General features: G+C 38.0%; 1 protein-coding gene across 3 annotated transcripts in view; it reads left to right on the top strand.

Annotated features, from left to right (window-relative positions):
- TAF2 (TATA-box binding protein associated factor 2) overlaps window positions 1-23,533 on the top strand; it is a 63,464-nt gene extending 39,931 nt beyond the window's left edge. For 2 of the 3 annotated variants that reach the window (XM_061447806.1, XM_061447807.1), the window contains exons 21-26: window positions 3,935-4,004; window positions 5,553-5,662; window positions 8,002-8,231; window positions 10,847-10,999; window positions 11,415-11,520; window positions 22,502-23,533. In XM_061447806.1, coding sequence (XP_061303790.1) covers window positions 3,935-4,004; window positions 5,553-5,662; window positions 8,002-8,231; window positions 10,847-10,999; window positions 11,415-11,520; window positions 22,502-22,767 — 935 coding nt within the window. In that variant the 3' untranslated portion in view covers window positions 22,768-23,533. The remainder of the gene's footprint in view (window positions 1-3,934; window positions 4,005-5,552; window positions 5,663-8,001; window positions 8,232-10,846; window positions 11,000-11,414; window positions 11,521-22,501) is intronic. The other variant, XM_061447808.1, reaches the window with a different exon arrangement.
- Window positions 23,534-25,409: the final 1,876 nt, after the last annotated feature.

The raw sequence follows: 25,409 nt of genomic DNA on the forward strand, positions 1-25,409 counted from the left end.
CATAACCCACTGCACATACACTGTTTGGTGACTCTGTGAATGATACCCAGCTAGCATTCAGAACTCTGCTGGTGCTGAGCATCTCTGCCTCTGTTAGGCTACTTGCATTGTTCCTCCCTTCACAGAGTGTTAGTGGAAAGATTGCTGGAGAATGGAAAGCTTACTCATCAGCTTGCTTCACTTAGAATAATCTCCTCACTAATTCATCCCGCCTTTTTGAAAGAAAAAGTGATAGAAATAATGTTTTCTCATTAAATTCTTGACCTTTCATGGATGGTGTTTATATTTAATAATTAACTTGGATAAGAAAGTGTTTGTACTGCAAAGTAATACAGTGCAGCTTTAAAACAGCTGATCAAATGAGTTGCTGTATAAGCAAGATTGGATAAATTGCTTAAAATAGTCTAAAGGAAAGTAAAATTTGAATGGTAAAAAGTAGTAGAAAGATTATTTGAAGAAATCAGTGATTAAGTTGAACATAATTTCTGACTGAGCTCACTGTGAGATCTGGAAATGATGGATTAGTGTATTACTGTACCTGACCTGCCCCCTTGCCAAAGGCTTTTTTTCTCTGATGCAGAGGTATCAGATGCAAATATCTATCTGCTGTAAAGTCACAATAGTTCACAGCACAGCCTACTGGCTAACTGGTCATTATATCATTTCTCAGGTACAACCTTCCAATACTAACCACATGAGCTTCTGCTGTTAGACTGCAAGTCTTCAATGGAGGGATAAATCTGGAAGCTTAGTGTGCTGACTGACTTCTTCAGCTACCCATATAGAAGCGCTTGTCTCACTGAGCCTAAACCTGCCTTTGGAAGGAGAAATGATTTGCTGTCTATTGCCAAGAGGTCTGATTCTCATTGTTTCTGGCTACCTGGTTTCCAGTTCGTACTGGCTGTAAACCAGCAGCTATCAAATGCCTCTTGCTTGTGCCAAAGCTGGCGTTTTAGCAGTTCTTGTAAAGGAAGCTGACAGATTTTGTAATTTCCATAAAAAGGAAAGTCTGTATTTTCTGGGGCACTGTGGAACTCCCATGTTTTTCTATCAGCTCTAAGGGTAGGAATAGCACTGCCCTTTTTTTAAGTTACTTCAAATTAAATAATTTATCCATGGAACTGAGTAAGTTGTTTTCTTTGCCTTTAATAGTAAGTCTTTTTTTTGAGACATGGTAACTGTAAAATGCTTGAGGCAGCATATAAGGACTTGGACAGTTGATCTAAACTGGCTCGAAGTGAACAGGGCTTATTAACTTTTTAAAGTTCACTTCTGAAAGTTGTCCGACTATTAGTAGCTATATGTATACAACAAAGTAGTTGCATGTTTAGAAGAGGTAACAACAAACTGTTTCCAAAGTGTCATGAATGTTTAGGGTCTCAGATGTTTTGCGGTAAGTGAGAATTGATGTACCATCTCTTGTAATCTGAAAAAAGCCAAGAGGTTTTTTACTTCAGAAAGCAATCACTTCTTTTTATGTCTACCAGAAGTATGAAAATCCACACATCTTTCTTTTCCCATAGTCTTCTCCTAGACAAACTGGCAAGACAAAGACAGGATGGGTGGTCTGTGAGCTGGGTAGGAAATTGGGTCATGGGCTGCGCTCAGAGGATGGCGATAAATAGTCTTTGCTCAGGCTGGCAGCCTGTCACAAGTGGGGTCCCCAAGGGAACATCTTCATAAATGATCTGGACAATGGCGTTGAAAGCAGCCTCACCAAGCTTGTTGAGGGCACTGAACTGGTTGATGAGGTGGACACGTCAGGAGGGAGAGCCATCTTATAGAGGGACCCAGACAAGCTGGAAGAGTGGGCAAGCAAGAACTGTATGAAGAGCAAAGACAAGCACAAGGTGCTGCACCTGGGACAGCAGAACCAAAGAGCCCAGCACAGGCTGGGATTTGTGTGGCTGGGGAGCAGCAACGTTGAAGGAGACCTGTGAGTCCTGGTGGACAACCAGCTGACCATGAGCCACCAGTGCACACTGCAACAACGAAGGCAAACTGGATCTTGGGCTGCAGCCACAGAGGCATTACTGGCAGAGATAGAGATGTGATCATCCCGCTCTCCTCACCTGTTTGTCAGATTGCACCTGGAGTACTGTGTCCTGTTCTGGCCACCACAATTCAAGGAAGATGTGGGCATACTGGAACAGTCCAAAGGAGGGCCACAAAGGTGATGAGAGGGCTGGAGGACCTGCCCTGTGAGGGAAGGCTTTGAAGGTGTTTTATCCCTAGAGAAGAGAAGGCTTATGGGGAACTCCCCACAATACTCCAGTTCTTAAAGGGCAGCTACAGAGGATGGAGGCTTAATCTTCACAAGGAGCCACATGGAGAGGATAAGGTGCAACAGGTAAAAGTTGCACCAGGAAAGGTTTCATGTTGATACAAGAAAGAAATTTTTTGTGAGAACAATCACACAGTGGCACAACCTCCCCAGGGACGTGATGCAGTCTCCATCCCTGGAGGTTTTCAAGATGCGGTTGGACAAAGTGCTTGATAATCTTATCCCTTTCCTGTGAAAGGTTGGACTAGATGATCTGTTGAGGTCCCTTCAAGCCTGGGCTGTTGTATGATTCTGTGATTCTTCTGGCTAATAAGATTGGTTTTGCCCAAGGTCATGTTTAATTTGTCATTGCTCCCCAAAATGTTTTGTAGTTGCTTCATAAACTTGAAGAGCAGGTTAATTGTATTAATAGCAAAGCTTTGGAAGTCTCTCAGGCCTCATTTACACTATAAGGCAAATAGCAGGAGAGACTTACTTTATTTCAAGCACAAATAACTTTAAAAACCAAAGACTTCCCCCTTTCCCTTAACCACAAGTATGGTGTTTCTTGGTTCTGTCATCCAATACTGTCAGCTTAAAAATTTCATTTTCTAATCAAAAAACATTTCAAAATCCCTTTTGTTAGCAGTCAAAATAATCACAGCTTGCTTATGATTGTGAATCATACTACTATATACGATATACAATAATATTTTTCTTGCACGCAAAACAACTTTTATATGCCGTATTCTAGCTGCCTTTTATCCAAAAGAAGGGAGCTGCCAGTAAAACCGGCACTGTATGGACTTGAGCACAGGCAGTCACTAATCCCTTAAATTTATGTCCTAGGCATAACTTCTCAAAAATTTCTTTGATTTTTAAGTCAAATCTGAGATCGTGGCATCATCTAGAATGGGGTAGCTGTGGTCTAAGTGGTGCAGAACGTGAGCTAATACATTTCTGCATCTGAACAGGGTTTGTGTAATTGGTGTTGCTGACAGCCTGTGTTGGTTCCTGTTTGGCAGTGGTACTTGGACAATCAAAGGAATTTTTTAATCTAATTTAAATTTTAAACAAGATGATTTTGTTTCTAACAGTGACAGGCAGCAATTTTCTAGAAGCATGTGCTGGTAGGTTTCAAAACCCATTTGAATTGCAAAGTATACTGATTTAAAAAACTAAGGAAGGCTACTGAGAGGAGTTTGCTTCAGTTTTGTGTAAGCCCTCTAGTTGTCCTCTTTCTGTTCTATTTATAGATAATAATCTTTCGCAGATTCCTACGCATGAGAATTTTAGGTTCTCTATTACCTATGGAAAATAGGATGGTTTTGCTAGTTGAAATGATATGTGGATGTGTTCATTTTAGGAAGCACACAGTATCAAGATGATAATTTACTCTGTGATCTCAGTCAACACTCACGAGCGGCAGTTACCTGCTGATAGTCACGTTGGTGGTTGTCAAACAACTGAGGCATGAAGGGGTTTTGTGCATGTTTCTGTTTCCGTATAAACTACTTTTTAATTGAGTTCGCAATATAATTAATGAAATTCCTCTTCAGTTGCAGTGATTCAAGTTGTTTGTGTTCAAATTCAGGAACTTGTGATTGTCTTGATCAAAATCCTTCCAGTTTATGCATATTTATAGGCATTTTATTTTCTTTTTCTTTGCAGTTGATAGGAGCTATGAAGAACTACAGTGGTTACTTACTATGGTTCAGAATGATCCTGTACCCTACATAAGGTTAGTGAGTTAATAAAGAGCCAGTATTTAACAACGCTGGGAACTGCTAGTAAATTCTTGGCCTGGAATCACTAGAACAGATCCGATGCTGAGCTGATTAATGCTTCTTCACAAACCAGTTTTTTCTTCTTGTTATATAAATTGAAACATGTTTTGATGTTTCAACAGTTCACACCTCAGAAACTAATGTACTCTTTTCTTATTCTCCATTATATTACTCTTCTTTATGTTCAGCCCCTGTGGTGTAAGTCTGAAGTTAGAGGTTGCTTCCTGATCATAAATAGATCTGATGCTGCATGTAGCAAAAAGACTTTGTAATACTTAGAAAAGACAAAGGTTGAGGTATCGTGCACACAGTGTTTTGCCAGCAAAAAGTGTAAAGCAATTGTTAGACTGTAGATGGGGTGAAAGGATAACGTGTGAAAATATGATGTAATTTGTAGGATTGCTTGTTCCAGCTTTGTTTTCACCATTCAGCAGATATTTTAGCACATTGATTATAAACCTTTGAACATAGGCGTTCATGATAATTGTTTTTCCCCTGACACTTTCTTCTTATGGCCACCATTAAAATACTGAGTTTCAAAGATAAATAGTATTACTTTTACTCTCTCTGTATAGGTGATTTTTTGCAAAGATCATAGCTGCAAGATTGTTCTATATTTTATTTCTGTCATTTTTAATGAAAGTAAGTACATTTGCACTCATTAGAGGAGGTTTAGCTTTAGTCTAGGAAGGAGATTTAATTTTATTTGTATCTTTTTGAAGAGGAGTTTAAATTTGGATTGAGTGCAATGTGTAAGCCTTCTTCAAAAGAAAGAAAGAAGAAATATATCTATAATATTTTTCTTGTTCCAAATCATAAAACAGCAAAGTGAAAGCTTGGCTATAAAGGGATCATACTGAAAATAAGAAGTAATGGAACAAATAATTATTCTCATTCATAAAATGTTTTCAAGGCCAAATTTAAAGAAAAAGTGGGGAAAGGGAAAAATGTATCTACTTTAATTTCAGTGTGTAAATACTGTAAGCAAGCATGTAAGTGTAGAATCTCTATACACCAGCGTAACTTCAGAGATGAGAGTGTTCCTTTCCAGAAAAATGTGCAAGTCACTGGATTTGGTCCTGATGTTTTGCATAAAGTTGTTTAAAAATTTTTTGGTGTCAGTATGTAAAGGGTTTATTTGCCAGACTTGCTCCTTCTTTGTAATCATAAAGTCAGTGTGCAAAAAAATTGTTACTAAAGAGAAGAGCATAATGTAGGCTACAGTTTGGTACCTAACTGTTAAAAATAATGTCTAATAAGTCCTGCTGCTTTGCACCTTGGTTTTTATCTTTAAATTTTATTATTTGCTTATGAGTAAATCTGAGTCTATATATATTGTGGACAGAAGGAAGAGCTACAAGCATAAAACATTGGTTAAAATTTTTGAAGAAATCCTGTACTGAATAAGGGTCCTGTGTTGGATAAGCTTGTAAGAACATGGCAGACTGAACAGACTTTGTATTCTTAGTGTACTCATTTGGATAAAGATGTTTTTCTTTCAGGCATAAGATTCTGGATATGCTGACTAAGAATCCACCTTTTACCAAGAACATGGAGTCCCCTTTATGTAATGAAGCTTTGGTAGATCAGCTTTGGAAACTGATGAATTCAGGTTGGTTTTTATTTCTTGGTTGGTTGTTTTGTTGCCTTTTTGTTGTAAGGTTTTTCGAAATAAGCATTAAAGACTTGCTTCAGAATATGCTAAGAGCTCTCTTAGTTTCAATAGTTAAAATTGAAAATTCAGTCTCAGAGGTTCAGTGTCATATAGGTACCTCCAGAACTGTCTCAGTGACATGGGGTACCAAACCTTGATTTTCATTCTTTTGTCTACTACTGTAGTATGCTTTGATGTACTTTGGCATAGAATGTTTCTTTGACCCAGGTGTTCAAAGCAAATGTTTCCTCAAATGGTGGCATCTGTACTACCTTTTGCTTTATAATTTGCTTTAGATTAGATAGTCTGTCTTTGTCCTCTTTTACTAAACTCAGAATATGAGAGGATAACATTTGTATAGATAATTTAAACGAGATTTTTAGAAGTATGTTATAAATTCAAGGCTCAATTTGCTTTGTGTGATTAGGAAAGATCCTAATGAGAGAAGGGCTTGCATCTTTACCATTGACCTGTTTTTCATTACTAAAGCAGTTTTATCCAGTACTGACAAACTGCCCTTTAACATCTGGCACATTACTACATGGATTACATATAAATGTTTATATAGCTTTTTTAGGTCATTGGAGGCTGTCTGTTCTCCACGTACCATTATTTTTAGTGTTCAAAAGTTTACAGATACACTCCAGGGGTTGAAATGGGGAAACTACCACCAGTAGTTCAGTTTCATAGGATTTGCCAAGTGTCAGGCACAGAAAATAAACAATTTTGGTGTTCCCATCAGAGTTTATTTTTCCTTCTTCTTGAGAGAAGAGTGTGTGTAGTGTTTCTTACAACCATTACCTCTTTTTGCAAGTAACAAATAGGGTATACATTCTTATTATGATTCATGGGGCTTTAAGTACTTAAATTTCTGTGCATTAAGATGACATAATGTTTCAATTTATTTTCTGTAAGGGCTAACTGTAGCATTCCAGGGTACCTTGAAAAAATGTTTGCTAATGTGAGACAAGTTAGTAGCCAGGTTTAAAGCTGCACAATCCTACAATCACGAGTTGCTTTCATTTAACATAAGCATATGGAATGGAAAGCAGACTGCTTGATATATATAATCTTTTTTTCTTTTTCCTTCTGTGTTAATCTGCATTATGTGGATAAGGCTCACAAGTTCCCAAGATTGCAGAGCAAGTCTGCAACCAATTTTATTTAAGCTTAGGAGAGAGATACTGAGTGGGAATTTATCTTATCATTGAAAGATGTACTGGTTTAAGAAGTTGAGTCAATTATTTGTTGTTGAAATATTAGAATAGTTTTTAAATTAATATTTGTGAATATGTCATTCTCTAGAGAGTATTTTAATGTTAGAAATGTCCAGATCAATATTCATGTTGCTTTCACTTTTAACTGAGTTAAGTGTACATACAGCTAAGCTCACTCAAAACACTACTTAGCCCCATGAAACTTAGTATTTACAGAGGTAGACCTTGTAATTTTATTTTATGCTAAGTCTTGCACAGCCACATTAACATGGCATTGGCACATCTGTGTCTTGTTTACTAGATAGAGTTCTGTTCCTGCTGTGGAACAATATGTTCAATAAACTTTCAATCAGTCAAGAGCTGGGCTGAGTTCACACCAGAATCACTGTATTTGCAGCGTTGCACCAGATGTAAGATGTCTTTGTGTTGTGATTGGTGCCAAACGTGCTTTGACCATTTGTGTATGAAGATAACAAAAGCAGTACACAGTTTACAGTGAAAAAATCAGTGAAGCATTGCTTTGTGCAGTAAGAATCCGTGTCTCCAGTATGAATCCACATTAAACTGTTGAGTACCCAGTGAAGTGCATGACATAGTAGTGACGTCAGAAAGCATGTTTATGCATTGCTGGTTTGTATTATCAGTGTAGTTTCCAGAAGGTCATACTTAAGGCTACTACTATATTTCATGGAATACGCAAGCAAGTGTGCCCAAATCCATTGATGCTGGAAGCCATTTTGGTAACAAAATATTCTATTTAATTGCCCAATAGTAAAACTTCAAGTGAAAAATTCATGTGGTATTTTCGTTGTAGTTTTCATTATGTTAGTGTAGCGCTTAGTTTTCCACTCTTGTTCTGCAAACGTGTTTAGCTTACAATCCAAACAACTTAGAGCCTTTCTTTTAAACAGGTTGTGGCAGCTGAATTTGAGTCAATAGGAGGCAGGAATATTGAGGGAAGTGTATCTTAAGTACAGAAAATGTCATACTCTGGTGGATCCAGGTCACTTAAACTGCTTTATTTAGGGGAGAGGAGAAGATACTGTCTCTGTATTAACAATAATCTCTTTTGGATTTTAGGAACTTCACATGACTGGAGATTACGATGTGGTGCTGTGGATCTCTATTTCACACTCTTTGGCCTCAGTAGACCTTCTTGTTTACCATTACCAGAGCTTGGTCTTGTTCTTAATCTGAAAGAAAAGAAAGCTGTACTTAATCCAACGATTATCCCTGAATCAGTTGTAAATAATCAGGAACCTGTGAATAGTACTAACAATCACGGACAGTCAATAGGATTTCAGAACACTGTAAGCACAAACTATCTGCATACATCCCATTCAGCTGACTCCGAGTCCTTGTCTTGCTTGCTGGTTTAATTTTGTATTGTGTTCAAGCTTCTCATGCTTTAGCTAAGCTATCTTTATACCTTGTTACTGTTTATTCCTTCCACTTGAAAAGCTGGCATATACCATAGCATTTTAACTGTTTTGCATAGCGTATGCAAGCTTTTACTTGTTTTTTTTCTAGTCTCATTATTTCAGTTCTTTATAAAACTTAACTTTTTCTATATTGCTTGTGAGACATGAAGCGATTCACAGAAATGTTTGATGCTGTGATGAAAACTTTTTTATTAGACTAAGAATATTGCTTAAGGGCAAGTTATGCAATTTTCCAAAACAAACCCTTTTATCAAAAAATTTGTTACATCTTAAAATAGATATATCTCTTTTTAAACAACATTAAGAAATGTGAAAGTTGGAACTTTACCACATCTTCAGTGAACACATAAATCGGACTATTTAGTACCATGCTCTGAAGGATTTGTAACAACTTCTGAAAAATCATATACATTAAGGTTCATACCTTTCTGATTGTGGAGACTTCAGTCCTAACACAGAATCCATTGCATAGTTAAAAAATAGATGTTATGAGCTTATTCAATTCTTACCTTTCTTATGAATAACTGCCACTGCTGCAAGACCAAGTCTTTTTGTTGGACAGATTTAATCATGCGGGGAAAAACTCAACAGACGTGGAAATAATGAGATTCAAGAGCTACATTTGATTGAAACTGCTTCTGAGTAAATCCTGAAAGAGAATGTGAACATGTGGTCAGCATGTTTGAAACTCTTTCCCCCCTTCTGAATGGGATGGTTTACTATTACGTTCAGTCACATGGTTGATTTCTGTATCATTTATATTCAGAAGTTATCACAGTAGCTTGCAGGCCAATTCCAGAAGGGGGAGAAAATGATAATGGAGTCAAACATCATTAGAGCTATCCTACATATTTACACAATTTATAATAAGTCCCAATTTGCTGCTAATAAACATCAGAATTAACTAGCAGTAGACATTTTGTTGGCAGATTTTTAGGCTTTGGTTCAGCGAGCATCCAAATTTTTTTGCAGCCAATCTTAATAAAAAAAATTTAGTTGTAAGTCTTCTTCTTCCTATACTACCCTCCTTTGTGATAGCAGAGTGTTGCTGCATAGTGAGCTGGATCAGGGCAGGATCTAGTTGAAAAATATCTTTTTTTATGAACAGACAGTTCCTGCTGGTTCAGTTTCTTGGCCCAGTTCATCATGTAGTTAGACAAATAACTTGTGGCAGCCCCGGACAGAAATCTGTGAGGAAGAGGAGGAGGCTGCTTTTAGTAGCAGTACGCTAGTGTGAAATATAAGCCTCAATTCATACTTCATTCCTTGTATCTTTTCTTATGCCTTATCTCCATTCTCCTACCCCTTACTTTAAGGTTACCATTTTCCATATAACTCCCTCAGAATTCAGGGAACTGATTTTCCTTGTTAAAAAAATCGAACTAGAAGCATAAACCAAAGATTGCCTCTCACATAGGCAAAGTTTATCCAGAAGTGATTCACAACAGTTGTGTGTTGGATTAAACAGCAGGGTTAAAAAAAGGGAAATACATAATTGAAGGAAAATTAATTAATGTGATAGAATACATCAGATTAACATTTAGATTCTTTAAAGTAGACTCTATCTGCCGAGAGCATAAACATGTTAAAATAAGTACTGGTAGACTTGTGACACTGAATTTGCTGAAGATGGTAAAAGTCACTAATTTTATAAAATTGACTTATAATTGTTCAGGGCAAATCTGTGAGACTTTTGTATGTCCTTTGAAGGATAGAGGAAGGAGCAGTTCAGTGGAGCAGCTTATGCTTTTGAGAGTCTATGATACAGCTTTTATCTGGTTTTTAGTGGGCTCTTAATTATGTTTGCTTCTGTGGTATTTTTCCTTCTATATTTTGTGTATTGGGCATGTTGTAGCACCTATCTCCTGTTTTACTGACTGTATGTGGAACTTAGTAGACTCTCCTGCTATTTTTATATTCCTTTGACCCTGTTTCTGTGGACAGTCTAGGCAGTAATTTACAAAACAGTTTAACTTTTTAATAATATTGTTGTGAAATCAAAAAAAACCCAAACCCAAGTTATAAGTGCTTGTTATGATTTGTATTCAAGAAAGTAAGCCTTAGCTTTTAAAGCTAACTAAAAGAAGATTTAGCTAAATCCCATGTGTAAATCAGAGGCTATCACAGTTTTTCAGCTATGATTGGACTGAGGAGAGTCTGCAAGGCACAGATTTATAGAAAGGCTATTCACAGGCAGCAAATGTTGCACACCAACAGTACCATGATTGTGAGAAGGAACAGAAAAGATGCCAATGGTAGATATGCAGAAGGAGAAGGGATAGAAGTAAAGAGAAACTATGTTTGTAGGAGAGGTTGGCACAAATCCATGCAGGGTTTTAGAAAATACTTTTTGCCAGAACTACAGGGAAAACTTTGTTCAAATCACCCACTTCACCCAGAAGTGTTTTCAGCTATCAGGTCTCTTTTAGGCTGAAACATGGCTCTTGCTATCTTCTAATTTTGGTCTTTTAATGCTGCTTCAGGAGGATGATCATCTTATTAAGGAAACAGCATCCAGCATTTCTGGTCATCAGCAGGGGGTGAAGAGGAAGGCTGATATGCCACTCGGGTCTCCATTGGAGCCAGGGCAAATACTAGAGAAGAATGAAGACAGTAAAGTCAAACTCAAAATCAGAGTAAGAAATGGAAATTCAACTTGCACAATATGTAGGATATTCAGAATAACAGCAGTGGATTCTGCTGACTTCCCTTAAAGCTGTGTTCAAACAAAAGACACGTTGTGTGTATGTGTGCAGTAGTTGTTACACTTACTTTGCAAAAATCGTTTTCCATCAGATTCTTTATTGGCTGAAAAGAACTAAAATTGACAGTTAATGCTCCTGTTCGCACAGCTTCATGGTAAATTAGAATGAAGAAAACACACTGACCCTTTTTAATTTCACTGAATTTTTATTCCTTCGCAGTGGTAGATATCACTTCCTTTCCCTCTCACCCCCAGTTTACCACAAAAATAGAGTATTTTAAGTTCTATTTAGTGATATTCTTACAAGTTATTAGCATCTGCGTATTTTTTGTTTCCTGATATCTTAGTTCTCAAACTCTCAAGATGAGGAGGAAATTGATATGGACACAGTTCATGACAGTCAAGCCTTTATTTACCATCATTTGAATATGTTGGAGAGACCATCCACACCAGGTATGAGTAAATTTATTGCCAAAATGATAGTATGACTTTTCCAACTATTTCAGTCACGTATGGGTTTTTTTTTACTACTGTTTATTCCCAAACATAAAGTGTTGGTAAGTGTTAGACGTTAACTGATTTCCAGGGGTAAAGGGTGCATAAGCACATTTTTGTAGCTTCCAGTATATTTATAGATAACTGTATACATATGTATTTTCATTGTCTAAGTAAGACAAGTATGTATCATGCTTATAAAAGTGAAGAGCTCAGGAAAGAATAAAACTACATAAAGCTGAAATAGAACCCCATAAGCAATTGGGTCAAACTTACTTTGCTGTAGTTGTTACTTAGAAAAAAAATAATTTTGAAAATTAACTTTAAAAAAAATATCAAGATCGTTAAGGTAAAAAAAAATCTCTACTCAGAATCACAAAGTGATTTATAACAACTTCAATATTTGAAAAACATGCAGGCCTCAAAGGTGCTTAGAAGGGCTTTTCAAAGTTGAAAAGATTGCATCTATGAGTAAAATGGTTTAATTTCAAGCACTTTTACTACTTCTCTAAGTATCTTTTTTAATAAAATACTTTACAAAATCATTTCTCAAAGAACAGTGTTTTTTAGAAACCTTAATGCATGCTGAACTTCACTGATGAACATGCACGTTCTTACCTGCCAGTAGCAAAGAAATTCAGCGGATAGTCCCATTTTCTCAAAACATTTTAACCACATTTCTTAAGTTTAGGTCCAGAATGTGCCAGTGGCACTAAGCTGAGGTATTGTGACCATGTAACTAGCATTTTTGAGACCTTTGGTACTCAGCTGTGCTGCTTTTGGCTGGGATAGAGTTAATTTTCTTCACAGTAGCTAGTACTAGGCTGTGTTTTCAACTTGTGCTGAACACAGTGTGATAACACCAGGGATCTTTTAGTTACTGCTGAATAGTGCTTAGAGTTAAGACCTTTTCTGCTTCTTATTCTGCCCCACCATCAGTAGATTGAGGGTGCACAAGTTGTTGGGAGGGGACACAGCCGGGACAGCTGACCCCAACTGACGCAAGGGATATTCCATACCATATGTAATGTTCAGCATATACAGCTAGGGGAAGAGTGGAGGGGGGGACATTTGGATTGATGGCATTTGTCTTCCCAAGCAACCATTAACGCATGATGGTGTCCTGTTTTCCTGGAGGTGGCTGAACACCTGCCTGCCCATGGGAAGTGAATGAATTTCTTCTTTTGCTTTGCTTGAGTGCACAGCTTTTGTTTTCCTAATTAAACTGTCTTAATCTCAGCCTGTGAGTTTTCTCACTGTTACCCTTCTGATTCTCTCCCTCATCCCATTGTGGGGTGAATGAGTGAGCAGCTGTGTGGGACACAGTTGATGGCTGGGGTTAAACCACAACAGCATCCAAAACAAGATTTTAAGGTTGCAGTACTGCAGTGTGTAGAAGTGTTTGGCCTTAGAAGTAGGATTCATAGTAATTACCCTCTTGTTTGTTTTTCTGTTTTTATCCAGTGGTTGCCTAATCTAAAATACAAGTAGATCTTAGCAGCAGGATCTGGCACATTGGTTAAGTTTTGAGTGCTGTAGATCCTGAGCTGATCTGACAGGTGACCTCATCTGCTTCCCCTGGGACCTGGCAAGTTAGTGGCCCTATTTAAGAGAAGCACCGGTGGATGTTCCTGTTCTTGGTGTCCTGCTGAGGCTGATGCCGTGGTGCTGGCTGGGGTTATGGAAGCTGAAGACTCATACTCCCTTAGGGCCTAGGACTTAACAGTTTTACTTCCTTGGCAGATGCTGTAGCCACCAAGAGGTTTTGTTTTGGTTTTGTTGTTTTTTTCATAAAAGGTAACTGCTGTCATTGCTCAGCTAACAAATCAAGTTCATATGGGGACATAAAACACAGGGAAGTCTAGTTTCTGGATTCCAGATGGCTTTTGGTTAATGACATGTGCCTGTACAGCCAGGTCCACCAGGATGGATTTGCTGTTAAATACGTAGAGTAGCAAAACTCGCACCATTTTGCCTAAGAACAGGCATTTCAGCAAAGTAAAGGGGAAGGCTGCATATAGGTTGCTGTTACGAGCTTAGGAGCCTAATTCTGCTCAACTTTTAATTTAAATGTCTCAGAGCTGCTTGGTTTGTCCTCAGTGTTATGGGCAACCATCAGATTTTCTGTTGTAGCAAAGAATGACACATCCAGGGCACGCGAGTGCAAAGCTGATCCACTGAGGATTAGTATTTATAACTCTTACATGGTATTTTGCAACAATTTTTTTTTTACCGGACTTACACACTCGGTGGAATATAAAGTCATAAACAAAACTCTGCCAAATACTTCACAAATAGGACTTATGGGACCCTCTGTACGCCAGCTCTGTGCTCCAGCTCTTGCATGTTAAGTTTGCACTAGAGTTCAGAAAGGGTAAGGCCTGATGAGGAGTGGAGTAATGGCCAGTTGACTGCTGCTTTTGTAGACCTACAGCAGACAAAAGCTACTTCGAGTTTCACTTGTGTGCTGAATGACCTTCTCACCTCTGCCATTCAGGCATTCAGCACATGGGAAGGCATTTTCTTTCTTAGGTAATAAATGAGACAAATGCTGGGGCTTTGCCACATAATTCATTTTCAGTAATAAGCCTTTGAAAAGCATTAGTTTGAAACACTTCAGATTAATTTCATTTTCTTTGGTTTGTGCAGTAAGAAACAGTTCCACTTCAGATATTCTTTGCTTCTAAAATTTCACCTGTTTCTTATTCATGGCATTTTTCTTAGAAGCAGAGATGTATGAATTTCAGGCTGGGTAAATAAAGACAGTGCAATCTTTAGGAAATTGTATACTTCTGAGAAGAAACAGATGGGGAAAAATAAAAGCATACGTAAATAAAATTGTTCATGCATAGGAGTGTTCTGTTCTACAAAGGAATCACAGATAATGTTTCCTGAGGGCCTTGGAGTTTTTTGCAGCGATGACGGAGGATAGGCCCACTTCAGTGAGTGCTTATTGTGAAATAGATTGACAACAGGTTCTGAAATGGTCTCAGTGCCTTCTTAGTAAATCTGTAAGGTCTTGTATCTGCCTCCATACTGTGGCTCTTACTTGGAAGGCAGCAAGCTCTTAGTCCATACTCTGTTTTCCTCTCACAGCTGTGGGTTATGTCCCTACATGTCACATGAAGCATTAGGTCATGAGCCAAACACAGCCTGTGAACAACAGCTGCCAGGAGGAAGTTCATTTGGGTCTAAATCCTGCTGTAGCTGTGTATTCCTTTATACTTTTTTTTTTTTTACACTCCCCACCACCCTGACTGATAATTTGGATTTGTTCAAATTAATGTAACCCCCCCTAAAGCCAGGAAAAGGTTATTTTCCATTAACACGTTTTTGTTTTTTTTTCTTCCCTATGTGCTTCTGCTCATGGATATGAAAGGTTAGGGCTGAGACATGCTACATGGGCAATAAAAGAAGTCTTGTACTACAATTCTTGCAGGATTACAGGTTTCAGTACTAGAATTATAGCAGCTTTTGTAGTTCATATAGAAAATCTTTTAAATCCTACTGAAGCATCCTGTCTACAATAATAGAACTGTGAACTCTGGTAGTTAAGAGATTCTGGAGATTCCAAACATTTTTCATGACATTATTAAAAGAAAGAGTTGTGAACGGTTGGAAGGATGCTGTTGGGTTGATTATTCATCTGCCCTAAGGGCTAGGAACATGGCAGCTGTTTTAGAGCCTCTAGTGCTGTGCAAATTCACATTTCTAATGTGAGAACAGATTTTTTTGCTACTAAGTTGCCAAGAATAGTAGTAACGCTCGCTGCTCTTCAGATCAAAAGAACTTCAAGATCATATTTTGTATAAGCAGTAGATTTAAACTCTCATTTCAGACTATAAGACCTGTTGACTTCAGTGAGATCTGATTAAGATAACACTTCTATATTTACTTTAATATTTCACTTATCTGAAAGTACAGCAGTTCAGAGCTAACCTCTAAAAAGTTATGCTGCGTGTCAGTGTTTATTGATTGGCATGTTCTTTTCTGCTTCCAAAATAAATGCCTAGTTGTAGCCTTTGTGGTCTGCCAGTGAAGTTATATGTCTTTAGGGCTCAACAGATCATCATTGATAAACATTTAGTTAGAATTTTTCCAACCATTTTTGGTAGTTTGATAGCTAATACAAAGCAGTGTCCAATTCTTTCTTTATTTCTACAAAAGAAAAAAAAAAAAAAGACATACAGCAGTGTTCTTTTTGTACACTGGCAGTCCTTTCTCTGATCACATTCAGGAGCTTTGAAGACACATGCTGAGCATTCAAACGCAGGCCAGAAAGATCCTTTGGCCATTCCATTAATCCCTTGCCGTTTTCCAGGATAATCAAACTGGAAATTTCCACTGCTGAGCTTGTAGGTCACTCTTTTTACCCTGTAGATGTACATGAGGTTTTGATGGTCTAGGCCACACTCTTACCTCTTGATAGGACTGTGGTCTTGTTTATCACAGTTACTGTCTGCAGTTTCAGGAAATAATGAATTAGCTGGATTGAATTGTTTCTGGAATGATTTGAAACTGGATACAACACATACTGCAGTAAGGTATAGAGGGAAACTGTTGCAGTCATGTTTAACCAGTTCGTTTACAACAATATATCTGAGCTTGTGGTGCTAATCACTGCATTTCAAGTGTATAGTAGATACTAGGAGTTCAGTATGAGTTGTATGAAAAGCCCACTCCTCTGGAGCTCAGTGAAGCTACCTGAGTTAGCTATAGGAGCACCAGTACATCCGAGCTCAGCCAAAGAGGCCTCTTGCCAAGAAGGGTTAAGGAAGCATCAGCACAAGTACATAAATACATAAAGAAACACTTCTTGGATTTTGCTACTATTTTTAATGAGGAAAAAATTGTCACAACTGTTCTGTTAGACTATCCTTTAATAACATGTAATATTACTATAGTGTCTGATAGTATCTGATACACACATGTTGACTTTATTACATAAAGTATAACTGTTTCCAAACTGCTGACTCGTAAGTTTTGAGGTTGTGTAGATAATTTTGCTTCACTGAAATAGTATGTGGTTAATTGCACACTTCACAAGCAAGGTTGTTTTCAAGTGCTTTATCTTGAAGTGTGTGAAAGCAGCTTTAATAGAAACATAAGCCCTGCAGATAGTGACAGCATGAATGAGATTGCATCAGTGTGTGGCTGCATTGTGTTAACTACATGGTTTAATAAAAGCAACTTAGTTGTGTAGCTGTGCCTGTCTCTGAGAAAAGAGCTGATCACTCTCAAATGGAATCACTGTCCCTGGAAGTGTTCAAAAACTGTGTAAACGAGGCTCTCAGTGATACAGTTTAGTGGTGATCATGGCAGGTGTGGTTTAATGGTTGGACTTGATGATCTTAAAGGTCTTTTCCAACCTAGTTGATTCTATGATTCTAAACTTAGGAGATGGATAAGGCTAACAACTAAATTTTCATGTGAACTACCTGAAGCCATTAAACACACAGAGTATTCTGGATTGACTTACTAATTTAAATGATTTTTTTCTCTAGAATAGGAAATACACTAGAATTTTCTAGAATATTAAAGTATATGTCATAAAAATAACACCACAGTTAAGCTAGTATTTTAATATAAGGACAAAGCAATATAGTTTTGAAGCAAAATTCAACTGAGGAAATTAATAAAACACATGTTGAAAGTTATATTTTGATTAAATCACCAGCCCATATATGCAGTATGTTCACAGATGCTATCCTTTGCTGTAGGTATAGGGAATTATCTGTCTGGATATAAGTCACACTAAAAAATGTGAAGTCAAATGAATCTGTAAATTTGAATTAGTTCGATTTTTTTTTTTTTTTTTTTTTTTTTTTTTTTATGTTGAAGCCAAATTAACTGATTTGTTCAGCACATCCTCAGAAAACTTCTGGGTGGTGCTTTAAAAACTTTAAGTTTTGTCATATGGTCCTTCAAAGAACACTCTGATAGACAGAAAATTGATAAATCTTTTTCAGATATATATATAATTTGAAAAGTCTACTTCTTCAGACAAATGATGAGACACTCTTGCACTCTGGAAGCCTGGAATTATTTATGCTTGGTAACTTTTTGTATGTGCTTCGTTGGTGGTTCAACAGACGCATAAACACAGCATTAAATTAAAAAATAGTGTGTCTTGGATGTTTCCAGGGTAATACTAAAAAAGAAAAGTAGAAATAAGGAAAAACAGGGTAATTGTCAAAACAATTTTTAAGCTCCTTTCAGCTTAAAATCTCCCAGTGTTCTCTCTTTAGAGCAAATGCTGGCCAGCGCTGAGCAAATTGCATTATTTTTCTCATTAGCAACCTTTCTTTAGCTTCTGGGGGAGACACAAATTGCTCATGTGCTTGTATTGATGTCCCCTTCTTCCCAGAGGTGGCTGGTGTCAGGTTCTGGTGCACTAGCCTGTCCTCATCTGAAACACTGGATCCATGGGCCTTAGCCTGTGCTTTGATTTGTGAAGTTGATTTCTCCCTCTCTTGACACATGAATAAATCAGGGTGCGCATGGGGTCATTGTTAACAAGTGTCACTTTGGAAAAGTCAGCTGTTTTAAATAGATTGTACATGCAAAGAAATAGAGACTGTAAGTCTGTGGTGTCCTGCCCTCTTCACACAAAATCAGAGATAGGCTGAGAAAGTTGGGGCTGTTCAGCCTGGAGAAGAGAAGGCTGCGTGGAGACCTCATAGCAGCCTTCCAGTATCTGAAGGGGGCCTATAGGGATGCTGGAGAGGATCTCTTCACTAGGGACTGTAGTGAAAGGACAAGGGGTAACAGGTTAAAACTTAAACAGGGGAAGTTTAGATTGGGTATAAGGAAGAAATTCTTTACTGTAAGGGTGCTGAGGCACTGGAATGGGTTGCCCACGGAGGTTGTGAATGCTCTATCCCTGGCGGTGTTCAAGGCCAGGCTGGACAGAGCCTTGGGTGGCATGGTTTAGTGTGAGGTGTCCCTGCCCATGGCAGGGGCGTTTGAACTTGATGATCTTAAGGTCCTTTCCAGCCCTAACTACTCTGTGATTCTATAAATACCAGAGAAACCATATGGAAGATCTTATGAAAGCCTGTTGGCATGTTAAAGTCTCGAGTTATGTATTTCCAAATTGTACAAGTTCGGTAGCAAGAGTAAATTAGGTACACTACCAGACACTGTTGTTCAGTGTTCATGTACCAGTGGTTCTTTAAAAGGAAAACACTGACCCTAGATAACTGATAAGCAAGATGATGGAATTATCTGACAGCAGCTTTTATTACAATAGAAAGTGTTACTTTAAAACTTAATCAAGATCTAACCTCCTTTCATTCTAAAACTAAATTACGAGATACGTGTTTTCGTATTTTTTCTCTCTCACATTGGTCCCCAGCACAGTTTCAGATCTTTTTCCCATGGGATAGTTACCCTGTCTAATTTTAAACACCTACCCAGTTAGCTGGAACACTGCAAAGCCAATAATTACATTGGAATCTCCACATCCCAAACAGAAGGAGATCCAAGTGCATTTTCTTCCAAGGAATTCTCCCAACCACTTCAGAAGCAAGCTCCTGGGCTCACCCTCCACTTATTGTGGGTTTCTGTGATTTGAGAAACCCAGGTTCCAGTCGTGCTCCCCCTGCCAGAAGGAAATGGGTTCCCTGCAGGAAGAGGGAGTGCTCCATGCCTCCATGCAGCAGTCCTGCTCTACCCCTGCTGATATGAGGATAGCATTAATGCCCCGTAAAGCAAATCCTACTTAGCCTTGCTTTCCTACTTTGGCAGCTTCCTGGCATGGGCTCTAAGTATGTATTAGTTAAAAAGAAATTAAAATGAAGAATAAGAAGTTTAACGGTGAATTTCACAGGTAAAAATTGGCAAGTTTTTTATAGAGCTTTTACAGTTCTGTCCATTTTAAAAGAACTGAGTGTGGTAGTCTGAATGCATCCTGTCTGAGCCATTATCCAGGATCAATACATTTGATTCCTGATTTCAAAGCAGTCTTTAGGAGTAGGAGGAAATTTTCTGGATAGTTATTTTTGGATTTAAAACACCAACAGATTATAGCTATCATTTACCTCTGTGAAGAAAGTGTATGTGTACTCTCAGGTACTGGCTCTTTTATTTCTTATTTGTAGCGTATTGCCAATGTTGACTGTCTCCTTAAGCCTCAGTAGCCTTTGAGGTGCAGCTGGATCCCACTTCTCCCCTTCCTGAAGATCTTCCTGACTTGCAGTTCCTACGTGCTCATCCCCACCCCTTCAGTTGTGTTGGCTTAAGTTACTGCTCTCTTTGCTCCCTAATTTGCTCCAGTCAGAGGTGTTTAACTGTTTTAAAGAATAGATTCTTATATATATATAAAATAACTCACCTGAAATAAGTAAAGAAGTGATAATGCAGACTGATGCCTTAGCAGAGCTGGTAGTTCAGTGAACAGCAGGAAATGTGCACAAATGCCAGGTAGGACAACAGAAGCAAGAAAGGTGTGTTGGATTGCGTCCTTGGTCTTTGCTGGCACTTGGCATTCCTGCTCCATCATCCCTGCAGACTTAAGCCCATGTCCTTAGACCAGTTATACCGAGTTAAAGTTTGTAAAACTCAGAGGTTTAACCTTGATTTGAGGTTGTTGCAGATGTAGTGTCTAGACTTACAGGTTCAGTTTCCATGAAAAATAGCTCCATTATTTGGAACTAATGGAGCTGTGAAGTATTAAGGGTTTGTGGCATGTGTGTGGGTTTTCTGTTTTCTTTTAAGTTGACTTTAGTTTTCCTTGAATGTTTTAATGTATCATGTGCCTGTAGCTTAGGAATATGTGAGAATGTGTTTCATACCTTAGATAATCTTTTCTACATCTTTTGTGGATGAACACTGATTGGTCTTCAGGCTTTTTGCCATGACCTTTATTTCTGTGTTACAGAAGCTGTGTTTGTGTCCCTACCACAGGTTACCTTTAACACCTGTAACCTATTTTAATGGTGTCAAATACCATATGCTTTGGTTTTCTGGGGTGCAGCCTCCAATCATTCTTTTTCTAATGACCCAAGTCAGATACGCTCTTTTCCACTGATCTGTCTTAGGGTTAATGGCTGGTTTTGCATCCTTTCATCTGCTGAAGAAAATGTTCTTGTCTAAAAGCTGCATGCTTTAGAGGACTAGAGCTTAGGCTGCTGGATAGATTTAGGTACATCTAGGAGTTCCTTAAAAGAAATATAATTTATAGTTACATTGTGAAGCAATCTTGTACCTTTTTGCATCAAATATAACATTTGTATGTTGTCTGCAGTGTTGAGAACGGCTCCAGGTAACAGTGTAAGAAAAGTTATAGTAACTGTCCACTGGCAACTGGAAGTTTAAAATACTTGTATAGTAGGGACCTTATAGGACTTTATAGGAAACTATTGTTCTCTAATACAGCCTCCTTCATAACGTCATCAGAATTTTATATTGCACCATATTCACATCTTGTGGTCGAGTCCAAGCATATTTCTAGAAAGACATAATTTTTGCTATTTAAGACTTCAAGCAATAGGGATTCCACCATGTCCCACAGTAAGTCATCAATTATTCTCACTGTAAAAATGTTTTGTATTTTTATTGACTTCTAAGCACTGCATGCAGATGTAGATTTTGTTTTTTCCAGCCATGTTTAAAAGCAAAAATCAGCACCGCTCCACAGTTGGAAAACTTTCCTATGTATGTGCTTAAGTAGATCAGTTCCTAATCTTTGGGGTAAGGCTAGAAAGATTGCATGTAAATCTTTCTCAATGCTTGTTCGTCATACTGCAGGGAGCTGGCTCTTCAGACTTCCAGGAATGATTACCGTAAATGAATCTTTCTTGCCTTTCAAGAATTGAAACCAGCCAACCAAAAAGATGTACTGGGGAAAAAAGCATCCATTTTCAAATATACAGAAAAAGATAATTACAAATTATATCAAGTAATTCCATGTTATTTAACAGGGATATTTTCACCAGAAACTGTAGGGAAGAAAAACCCAAAACACAAACACACATTTAAAGCTTCTGTGAAGAAAATCAATTTTAAAAGGAATAGTTGCCTTCAAAAATCTGTTAGTGCTTTTCTACATTGATCTAGTAGTTAAAGCACGTTCTTACAATGTGAGTCATTTGATTCAATTTCTGCCTAAAGGAATTTCAGCCTTCCTACCTTCCAAGCGTTTCCCATCATTAACAGTGTTATTCTTAGATTATTGCCCTTTTATCCATACTATTGAAGCTTTTGCAGTCTGTGTGAAATAATGAAATACTAAATGAACCAAAGAGAGAATGAGAAAGTCATTCAGGAATTGAGAAGTCATGGATCACATTTTCCTCTCAGATTCACATACAAGACTTACTCAATATATAAATAGTTCTAGTTTATTTGTGAAATATACACTAATAACAGTGATTGCCTTTATTGGAATCTGCTTTTTATTTAGGAATAAAAGCATATAATCTTTCAAATAGGCTAAACTGGTTGTGAGAAGTTCTGTTCAGTATCAAAAGTTTTGTATATTGTTGCAGGGAGCTTTAGCTCGTAACGAAAAGGCATTCAAATCCCAAACCTGCACTTCAGTGATTCCAGTCCAGCACTTTATACCAGTTTTCACAAGTAGCCATCTTTTTATTATTCATGATATAGTGGCCTTCTGACTCTGTTTAAAAATGCATTTCTGGAAGCTAGTATTACTGTAGTTTCTTAGGTCTTTATAGTTGCTTATTGTCTGGGATCCATTTATACTTCTGAGGGAGGAAGGAATAACTGTAAATTTCTCAGTAGTACAGGAATTTTCATGGCATGTTCAAAGCCTTTTCTGAAAAAACATAAGCCAAGTATGTGAACAGTACAAGTATCCTAACATTATCTGTATGTTTAAATGATAATATAGTTTTTATCCAATATTTCAGAATTTCTTCTGCTTGAAAACAATGCAAGTTAAGCATTTACTAACCCCCTATATCTGTTCTTTCAGGTAAAGAGCAATCTTCAGGAGAGGTGAACATGCACCCTGTCTCAGCAGCTCCGCTGTCTGTGTTTAGTAAAGAATCCAACTCCTCAAAACATAGTGACCACCATCACCACCACCACCATGAGCACAAGAAGAAGAAGAAGAAACACAAGCATAAGCATAAGCATAAACATAAACATGACAGTAAAGAAAAGGAAAAGGATCCCTTTGCTTTCTCTAACAGTCCAGCCAGTGCACGATCCATCCGTTCCCCGTCACTTTCAGACTGATATCGATCACTTCTCTGGAGTTCAACTTGCAATATTCTCTGAATATTTAGAAGGATGTATATAACTATAGCTTCTGTCTTTTTTTATGGAAATAACTATATGTGAATTGCCTTAGCAATTCAGAAGCTCTGCCACTGTCCTTATTTGAAGCATTCTGTTTGCATATGCGGTTGTTGAAATAATCTGATTCAAAAAGTATGTTTTATGACTCTGAGTCATTTTGCATTTCACTGTTCTCCACACCTCCCACTCTTTTTTCCATTTTAAACAAAGAAAACAGCCCTTTATGTAAGGGCCTGTGTCCACTGGCAACCCCCTGCACATCATGCTGACCATGTGTGCTGCCAGAACCAATTATGTTTTAATCCTTTGAAGAACATTATGAGGCGAAGTATGTTTTAAGCAGAAGCCAATTGCCAGGCCTTTGGTGAAGTGCTGTTTCCAGAGTAGTGTTGTATTACCAAGTGTAGACCTCCTGAGAAGACAGGGATTTTTCTGTAGTCTTCAGTTGAGCTGTTTCTTGCTTTAACCATTGCGCTGTAATGTCAGAATTTTAAGAACGGTACACAGAACATTTGCCTTTTTCACATTCTAAAACTCTTAAAAATCCCAAGCTGCTCTTAAGCTGCTTTTATTATGGACATGACCCTTTGAATATAATGACCCTCTGCAATTATGTTTTTGGAATTTTAGCAAAATGCTTAATGCATGTTTTGACCTGTAATCAGGCTTTTAAAACTCCAATAAAGTTTGCGAATTATTTTGACAGAGGTAGATTTTTTTTTCTTCAGGCTTGACACTGGGATATACTTTTGAAAGATGGCTTTACTAAAATTAAAAAAACATATTTTTAAAAAACATAAACTTCAAAGATTGAAAAACACATCTTTCCTCCTGCCAAGGGGTGGTTTTTTTGGAAGCATTGTATATGATCAGCTCACGAAGCCGCAGGAGAAATACATTAGTAGGTTAAGCTAGGTCTGGGACTTTGAATGATGGATGCATTTAAATTACTTCAGCTGTGGTTTTTGCAGTGTACTATTTACACCCAGCAAATGTTTTATTTAGAAATTTATATTTTTTGAAATTTTGATAATAGAGATAAATAACCTCTGCCACTTTTTATGTGTTTTCTCTATTTGTATGTGGAGGCAGGGGTTTGACTTCCATGCACTGGTTGACTTCTGTTGCCCAGAGGTCACTTCACCTTTAGCTTTCTATAAAATAGTTGTATTTGGGCTAACTATTTTTAAAAGAAATTTCCCAGCTTCCTTTGAGAGCTGATTTTCCTTCTTAGGACAAAGGCAGAAAGTTCAACAGGGATCCAAGAAGACTTTTTAAGCCATATTCTGTTTCATTAAAGTTAATAAATACTTTTAAATTACATACCTGCTGTTGAATCCTGTAGTTTTTGTAATACCAGATTATCTTTAGAATGAAAAGATGATAGACTCAGGTATTTTGTAATACACATACACTTTGTTATTCAGACACTGTATCCCTTTAATACTTTGTGGCTAGTTGTGATAATCGTTGTATTTGGAGTACGCATTAAGAGAATTTTGGGCTGGATTTGGTTGTGATGGATGTGGGCAGCATCATGGCTTCTCCTCATCTGCTGCCACACCGGCAACTCTTCCTTCACATGAGGAGAAGCCCTCCTTGATGTGCTGGGTTTCCTCTCTAGCAATGACTGCAAGCTCTTAGCACTTAGATGAGCTAAAGGCCACAGGAACAGGCAAACGCCCAAGAAGCCCAGGTAGAATGAGGTACTGAGCATGTTTGGGGTAGACTAACCATGTGTGCAGCTTGGTTTACCACCCTCTTTGTGCCAGCGAGCTGCTGGGTGAGCATCGTCAGCTGTGAATTGCAGGGAGAGGAGTGTGAGGAGGCTGTAGTAACAGCTCGGTGGAAATGGTTGTAGGTATTTTTCCCTTGGCTAAGGAGTGAGGTAACAGTGCCAAAGGTGTTTGTGGGAGACCTAGGCTAATAAGCAATGAAAGCTGGCATTGTTTGGGAGAGCGAAGGCAGATGCGTTTATGTTTTAAAAATGAGGTCATGGATAATTTAGGCTGGTGGAGTTTCTACTTTTGGAGACATGGATTTACACTCTTGTGCTGAGGGGAACCGCGTTGTTCAGCGATGCAGGCGCAGGACTGAGGCGGAGATGTAACGTGGCAATTCTACCATCAGGTATTTGGCTGTATGGCTTCAAATGAACTACTGAATATATAGTAAGGCGATAGGGCCAAGACACTGCTAATAGAAAACTGGAGTGGCAAAGAAGTTCTAAAAAGACTTTCCAGTGCAGGTTATGTCATGATCCTGGTTCAGAACATCCACTAATGTGTTTGATAGAGTACAAACTTGAATTTTGAGGTCTTCAAGGATCGTGATGTGGACAGGCAGCAGCTCCAACTGGCAGATGTGCTCTGAAGTCAGAATGCTTCAGGTGGTTGCACAGGTGATCCGACAACAGAAAGCTCAAACTCGGAATGAATGTGAAATGCTGAACTGGGAGAAAATGGAAGTGTGTGAAAGCAAGGGATTCCCACTGTTTCGCAAGGTGTAGGTAGGGGAAAAGCATTTGGTCATGTAGAGATGAGCAACTTGATATTGTTACAAAAGTGAAACTCACTGAA

Source organism: Pezoporus flaviventris, unplaced genomic scaffold (genome assembly GCF_033815535.1).
Source record: "Pezoporus flaviventris isolate CSIRO_AGI_PZ_B2104156 unplaced genomic scaffold, CSIRO_AGI_Pfla_v1 ptg000007l, whole genome shotgun sequence".
NCBI classification, from domain to species: Eukaryota; Metazoa; Chordata; class Aves; order Psittaciformes; family Psittacidae; genus Pezoporus; species Pezoporus flaviventris.